This window comes from Babylonia areolata, chromosome 9 (assembly GCF_041734735.1).
Source record: "Babylonia areolata isolate BAREFJ2019XMU chromosome 9, ASM4173473v1, whole genome shotgun sequence".
Classification (NCBI taxonomy): Eukaryota; Metazoa; Mollusca; class Gastropoda; order Neogastropoda; family Buccinidae; genus Babylonia; species Babylonia areolata.
Window position 1 is genome coordinate 38,256,409 of NC_134884.1, and position 8,208 is coordinate 38,264,616.

Sequence of the window (8,208 nt, forward strand, 5' to 3'; positions counted from 1 at the left end):
GGTGCCCACTGATACAAACAAGTAAATATGGGAGGAACAATCTACACTCAAAGAAGAAAAAGACTTCACAACAGAGCACAAGAAAGAAGAAAACAGGTTTCTAGAAGAAATTCTAAAAGAAGAAAAAACGTTTCTAAAAAAAATTCTTAAAGAAGAAAACCAGCTACCAAAAAGCATTCCAAAAGAAAAAGACTGGTTTCTAGAAGAAAATTTATTTCTTTAAGAAGAAAACCAGTAGATTCCAAAAGAAGAAAACTGGTTTCTAAAAGAAATTCTTAAAAAAAAAGAAAGCTGGTTTATGGAAGAAATTCTAAAAGAAGAAAATTGGTTTCTAAAAGAAATCCTAAAAGAAGAAAACCGGTTCCTAAAACAAAATCTAAAAAGAGGAAAACTGGTTGTTGTTTGGTTTTTTTTTTTGTTTGTTTTTGTTTGTTTGTTTTTTATCTAAAAGAAAACCAATAAATTCTAAAAGAAGAAAACTGGTTTCTAAAAGAAATCCCAAAAGAAGAAAACCAGTAAATTCTAAAAGAAGAAAACCGGTTTCTAAAAGAAATTCTAAAAGAAGAAAACCAGTAAATTTTAAAAGAAGAAAACTGGTTTCTAGAAGAAATTCTAAAACAAGATAACTGGATTCTAAAAGAAACTGAAAAGAATAAAACTGGTTTCTAAAAGAACATAACTGGTTTCTAAAAGAAATCATAAAAGAAGAAAACTGGTTTCTAAAAGAAGAAAACTGGTTTCTAAAAGAAATTTTAAAAGAGGAAAACTGGTTTCTTAAAGAAGGAAACTGGTTTCTCACCATAGTAGGTCTCCACCAGTGGCTGGTGTATCTCCACCACCCGGGCGATGCCCTCAAACAACAGGGTGACTGTGTCGGCAAACAGTACATTCCTTCGCTTGTCGTCTTCCGATGTATGCAGTGCCAGCTTCAGGTTGTTGTCTGCTTTCTCTGATATCTGAACAACCAGAGAAGAAAACAAAACATGCACTTTCTGACTTAGATCTTTTGTTTTGCTGTGAAAATTCCTTATGATATTTTAATAAAATATGCACACTTCCTAAAGTTATTGTCTGCTTTTTTTGTGTGTGATATCTGAACGATTCGTAAAAAGGAGATATACTTTCTGACTTAGATTTGTTGTGTTCTGAAAATTTCTGATGATATTTTGATAAAATATACACACTCCGACATGTTTTGTGTACAAAAAAAAAAAAGTTTAATCTGAATCTGATCATGTTTTGGCTGAAATGATTTCACTTGTTTCTTAGAAGTGCATTTCAAGAAAAAAACAAAAGACTCACTTAAATGACGTTGAAAGGAAATTTTCTATCTAAAATTACATTTAAATAACATACTTACCGTGACCCAACTAGTACAGACTCCGGCAGGGGTCTGACATTCCTGTCCTGTGCAAACTACTATCCGCCTATGCGGAGTGTGTGGGTGCGTGTGAGTGTTTATGAGCACATATACTACTACTGCTGCTACAATACAACTACTGATAATGATAACAAACCATTTCCATAGCACACTCCTCTCATGCACTTCAAAGTTGTGTGCACTCCACAAGAAAAACTTATAATACAAAAGAACATGACAGAATCAATTCACGCACACACAGTGACACACACACACACACACACAGACACACACACAAATTAGTGACAAGTATGCATGAATGTGAACAATAGCACAGCAAATCACCATTCCAATCTATTTCTATTTCATTTTTCTTAACACACTTCATTTCAATCACATAATCCACAGAGCATCTTATCATTCTTCTTCTTCTTCACTGTTGGAGGGCTGCAACTCCCACATTCACTTGTATGTACATGAGTGGGTTTGTACGTGTATGAACGTTTTTACCCATCCATGCATGCAGCCATACTTGATTTTGGGGGGGTATTTTATCATTCAAATCATTCTACTTCTTGTAATTCTTTTCTTTTTTCTTTCTTCCTTTAAAACACAGTTGACTGAAGGATTACACATGAGACACACCTCGTGACCTGAGCGGACAGGTACTTGCTGAAAAAGAAAAAGAAAAAAAAAAAGGATTGCACTGAGACACACCTAAGCATACTTGCTGAACTTTGTGATGAAAAAAACAAGAACTGAGCGCAAGAGACACCTGAGCACCCAGGTACTTGCTGAACTCTGCGATGAAAAAAAAAACCAATAAGGATTGAGCGCCAGACACACCTGAGCAGCCAGGTACTTGCTGAACTTTTTGAGAAAAAAAAAAGGACTAAGCACGAGACAAACTTTGTGATGAAAAAAAAAAGGACTGAGCGCCAGACACATCTGAGCAGCCAGGTACTTGCTGAACTTTTTGAGGAAAAAAAAAAAAAGGACTGAGCGCAAGACAAACTTTGTGATGAAAAAAAAGGATCCACCGCAAGACACACCTGAGCAGCTGCTGAACTTTGCAATGAAAAATAAAAGGGCTGAGCAGGAGACTAACCTGGGCAGCCAGATAATTGCTGAACTTTGATGAAAAAAGATGATTGAGTCCCAGAAACACCTGAGAAGCCAGATAATTGCTGAACTTTGATGAAAAAAGATGACTGAGTCCCAGAAACACCTGAGAAGCCAGATACTTGCTGAACTTTGTGATAAAAAAAAAAAATAAAAAAAATAAAGGACTGAGCATGAGAAACACCTGTGCAGCCAGGTACTTGCTGAACTTTGTGATGAAAAAGAAAGAAAAAAAGGACTGAGAGCGAGACACACCTGAGCAGCCAGGAACTTGCTGAATTTCGATTTAAAAAAAAAAAAAGAAAAAAAAAGGGGATTGCACTGAGACACACCTGAGTAGCTAGGTACTTGTTGAACTTTGCAATGGAGAAAAAAAAAAAAAAAGGATAAAGGATTGAGAGCGAGACACACCTGAGCAGCAAGGTACTTGCTGAACTTTGTGATGCCCTCCTTGTGCATTGCCAGCAGGGGGAAGATCTTGAAGAAGCGCTCCACAGAGGCCACGTCCTGGCTGTGCACTGCTGCGTCAAACTTGCTGTTCACGATGTTCTTCAGCTTCTCCTCCGACTCATACAGAAGCTTGAACGATGTGTCCAGCGTGCTGCCTGGAACTGGAAGAAAAGTCCGGCGTGTTAGTGTTAGCTCCAGCACTTCCACACAGTTTTCAGCTTTGCATTTGTAAACTGTGATGAAGTAGGTATGGATACCACCCTACTTCTAAAACCACCAGCTTTGCATTTGGGAAATGTGATGAAGTACACATATATAAAAAAATTTTAATCACAAATTTAATTTTAATATAAAAAAAAAAGAAACTGTGATGTAAATCTGTAGCAGTATAAATGGGTTTTTTCTGAGTGTGTTTGATCAAAATAATTGTTGTTGTATCATAATTTTTAATTTTTAAGAGAAGAATGTTTTTGTGCTAAGTTTTTGTGTTAATGATATTTTAAAACTTTGTCAGAAAAATTTCAACACAAGAATGGTGAATCTATGAAAATATCTTTTCGAACTAATAATCAAAACTGTAACTGCACTCTGATCTCAAATTTGAAGACAAGAAGAAGAGATTTTTGTCAAATTAGAAACAAATTAAAAACAAATTCAGATAATTAAGTTACTTCATATTACAGTTTCTACATGCAAGTTACACATTAATGTACTCACATGCGTTATCAAATACGTCCAACCATAAAAATGTTACACATTAATGTACTCACATGCGTTATCAAATACGTCCAACCACAACACACAGGGATGGTCCACACACACACTAACCTTCGTTTGTTTCAGCACTCATACGAATCACAGTTTCATCAAGGTTACGGAATCTGTGCACGTGTCCTGCAGCCTGTGTAAAAACAAAAAGAGGCCATCGACAACATGATTACACACTCCATGCTGACTCATTCAGCAGTTTTAGACTTAGAGCAATGAACAGATCTTTAGTATCCATACTAATCAACTCATCAAACCCTACTTTATTTAAAACTTGGTTTGCAATGAAATCATGTACTCATGTAAAACATTCACTAGGGATGAAAACAACAAACTATAGTGACAGCCCAAATTTGTACAAAACAAGCATACTGAATCAAACATTTCAATCAGAAATCAGAAAACTGAGGTGTGAACAAGCAAAAAACACTGTGGATAGTTTTTCAGGGTTTTAAATATTTGTATATATGCCAATGACATTTTTTATTAAAAAGTCTGAACTTCATCCAAAAAGAACCCCACCTGAATTCATAAATCTGTTTCGTTTTGTTGAAGTTTTCAATTTGTTTGTTCAAATGTCAGAATGGATTGCAGACATTTCCTTTTTATATATAAATCTGAGGAGTCATAAAATTACCCTTATGGTTTATATAGTCTCGTTTCTTGTAATCTCATTAAAAAATACAGATGATTGGTACAGATACATTTCTGATTTCAATTTTTATTCCCATTGATATATTCTATTTAAGAAGTGAACAGAAAGTTCCACCTTGTGAATATTCTTGGAAACCGGACAAACTTTACTAATCAGATTTTTTTTTCTTTTCTTTTCCATTCACTTATACAATTTAAACAATTCAAGTAAATAGGCATTCAGCTAGGTCACATTCAAGAAGCATGCACAAGAGCAAGGAATTTCTCAAGAAAATAATCCAAAATTCAACAAAAACAATCCGCTATCAACATGGCTGTAGTGTCAGTCCCACCTTTTCATAGTCTTCATTCTGCAGAGCGATCTGAACCCCATCTGTGCAAAACTTCAGGTCCAGTATGTCTTCCACTCGTTGCGAGCATTCCACAACACGACTCTGTAAAACATTATCATTATTACTATTATTGTTATTGATATTCAAAAAGTGTCTATCTTCAATCAGAAACCAAACTCTTATTGTTATTGATATTCAAAAAGTGTCTATCTTCAATCAGAAACCAAACTCTTATTGTTATTGATATTCAAAAAGTGTCGATCTTCAATCAGAAACCAAACTCTGAGCATTTTACAAACGCAAAGCCATTTGCACAACATGCTGCCTACCTTGATAGGGCCTACTGACAGCTGCCTTTAGGCGCTCATCATCTATTACTTGTGTAATTCAGTCAGGCTTTCAATCACATGCACAAATACTCATGTATATTAGAGTGGATTTTTTTTCTTCAGAATTTGCCAGGGACAACCATTTTGTTGTTGTAGGTTTTTTTTATTGTGTATTAAATGCATTACCCACCTGTAGCCAAATTATCACATTCCAGACTTCTGTTAGTAGTAGAATGGCATTATAAACATTGATAAATATGACTGCATGATCATACAAACATAAAACTGATGCCATCTGGCATTACTGCAATTTGATACCATGTATAAGCACAATAAATGTGTTGCACAAATATTAATTCATGACATGAAACAAAGAATACCAAAAGTATGTCAGAGCCCTAATAGCAATAACTGTCAAAAAGTGAAACAGAAAATGTGGAGCCATTTGTTTAAAACACTGACAAAAAAAAAAAAAAAAGAAATCCTGCATCACTGAAACAGAAAAAGCATAAAGACAAGACAAAATCTTTATTTTCAATAGAAGAGAAACTGTCAATGAACTGATTGTTTGCTTTGCTTTCAGGTATGCATATAAAAACTGTTTAAACAACTGACTTTTCATCTGTTCACATAACACAAACTTATTTTTTCAAAGCTGATAATTTTCACTGGACATGACATCTGTTTCACTAGACGACCATTGCTCATGACATAAACATCTAAGGAGAAAAATCAAATCAGAGTAGAGAGACAGTAACATTGGGAAATATGTGAAAGTAATCAGCACTAATTATTACAAGGAGTATCAAGGTTTACAACAGTGATGAAGTGTCCTTTTCGGCTTTATTTTTGTTTGGGGAGTGCTGATGGTATGCATTTATACCCATGAGTGCATGTCAGTGTGTATGTGTGTATGTGTGTGCATGTGTGTGTGTGTGTGTGTGTGTGTGTGTGTGTGTAACTCACTGTAAGCTTGTATTCATGCATTCATAAACAGACCTATATTTGAATACCTTTGCTGGATCCAGTTAGGTATGCTCAGGACATAAACTTTACGGGGAAAAAACAAGAGAGAGTAGAGACAGAGAAATGGGGAAAATGTGAAAGTAATTAACACTAATTATTACAAGAAATATCTTACAACAGTAACTGAGTGTCCTTTTCCAGCTCTTTTATGTCTGGGGGGAGAACTAATGGTATGCGTTCATATCCATGAGTGTATGTTCATGTATGTGTGTCTGTCTGTCTGTTTCTCGGTCTGTGTATGTGTCTGTGTGTGTGGTGTGCCTGTGTGTCTGTAACTTACTGTAAGTTTGCATTCGTGCACTATATATATATTATAAATATATACCTATTTGAATACCTTTGCTAGATCCAGTTTGCGCACTTTACCACTGACATTTTCTGCCAATGTGGAGGTGAATGAGATCATGCTATTCAACTGCCGGGAGTCTGTCTCCAGTATCTGTAAGTTAGGTCTGTGAACAAAACAAAACCAAAACCAGATGCTTTGTTAACATCAAAAGGTTAACACAATGATAAAATAAAAATGCGCTTAATTTACATTGTGTGTGCATATTTGTATATGTGTGTGCATGCCTGCATGTGTGTGTGTGTGTGAATATGTGTGTATGAGGGAAGAGAGTATTGATGTATGTTTTGTGTATGTATGAGCTGTGTTCAACCATCATCTAATGCCTCAAAATCTAAGATTAAATAAAATGTCACAATTTTGTTGTGGACATTATCATTAAGAAAAAAGAAAACACGTTTATATCAACTGCCTTGATATCTTGCATATTTTCTCTTCAGTGTTTCTGAATCAATAGTTAAGGTGGCATCATTATTTGATTTGTTACAAATTACACACCGTATGGTTTTTCATAACTACTGATCCAGATTCACTGTCCTGCCAGCCATTCTAAGTCTGTTTCTCATCAAGTGAGGTCAGACAGAAATGACCAGTATATCACATGTCTTTTTCATCTCATTTGATCACAAAAGCTGAACTTCAGTTGGAGGAAAAGTTGACACTCACAGCATCTTGTGTAGACTGGTCATTTTGCTTTCCAGTGTGCCTTGGTGTTCCAGTAACCCCTTCAGCTGTTCTTCCACCTCATCCTGAAAACACATTAGTCATTTACGTCCACTGATTTGGATTTGTTGTTGGGTTTTTTTTGGTTTTTTTTTTTTGGTTTTTGTTTTTGTTGTTGTTCTTGTTGTTTTTATAAACTGGTCTTCACATGCAAAGCTTCTGGCAAAAAAAGGAGTTTTAATTACAAAGCTGATGATAAAAAAAAACCAAGCTCTGCTTAGATTACAGGTAGAAATGTGTTGGGATATAATTGGTTTTTTTTTTTCAAATCAAAGAGTAAAAGCACAGATAATATATTTAACGAGCAAAAAGAACAACCTGCATGTATGAGGCTTACAGTTACATGAATCATTCATGCATCAATCATTAATTGGTATTCTGCTGCAATTTCAACTCTTTCTTGCAAGAAAACACACGCATGCACGCACGCACACACACACACACACACACACACACACACACACACACACACACACATATGGGGGATGCATTATCTGCAGTCCTTTGCAATGTTTTATATCAACCTTCAAACTGTTGATCATTATCACTATAAATCATGAGCACGCAGATACACGTGTTGGACTGTTTGCATCAAGGATAGGGAATATAGTATTTAAGAGGGAACGGTGTAAGCTGAATCAGTGAATGGGTGTGACAACAGACAAGGTATGCCTATGAGGAGGAAGCAAGGGGCAGGGGAAAAGTAAGCTGAAGCCCTAGGTTCTATGGACTGTATTTTTGTCGTTATCAAACCTGCATATACTGAAATACTAGACTACAAGAACATTTATCTGCAATGTTGTTTTCATTTGAGTGTGAGCTTCATAGACTACGTAACTAAGCTATCAAGATTGCGAGTGAGTTTTAGTCTGCTACCAGTCGCACAGTGTTTTTGAGTTTAATCGTTTGACTCTGAAATAAAACTGAATATAATAAAGGATCCCGTGAAACATCACACACAACGTACAAACCTCGTGTTTGCTTAGCCGTTCCAAAGCTTTTTTAATATCGTCAATTTCTGTCAAATTTTCGACGGAATCCATAGACGCCATAGACGTGGCATCCCCCATGGAGGTCGCCATCTTGTCAGCTGTGCAT

The 8,208-nt window shown here is 35.7% G+C and overlaps 1 protein-coding gene across 1 annotated transcript in view; it reads right to left on the reverse strand.

Moving 5' to 3' along the window:
* The window catches only part of LOC143285429 (conserved oligomeric Golgi complex subunit 4-like), a 33,594-nt gene extending 25,402 nt beyond the window's left edge, over positions 1-8,192 (reverse strand). Inside the window, exons 1-7 of the mRNA XM_076592693.1 lie at positions 8,082-8,192; positions 7,054-7,136; positions 6,379-6,493; positions 4,687-4,788; positions 3,761-3,833; positions 2,894-3,093; positions 800-956 (exon numbers count right to left, since the gene is read on the reverse strand). Coding sequence (XP_076448808.1) covers positions 800-956; positions 2,894-3,093; positions 3,761-3,833; positions 4,687-4,788; positions 6,379-6,493; positions 7,054-7,136; positions 8,082-8,192 — 841 coding nt within the window. The remainder of the gene's footprint in view (positions 1-799; positions 957-2,893; positions 3,094-3,760; positions 3,834-4,686; positions 4,789-6,378; positions 6,494-7,053; positions 7,137-8,081) is intronic.
* Between the last annotated feature and the right edge of the window lie 16 nt (positions 8,193-8,208).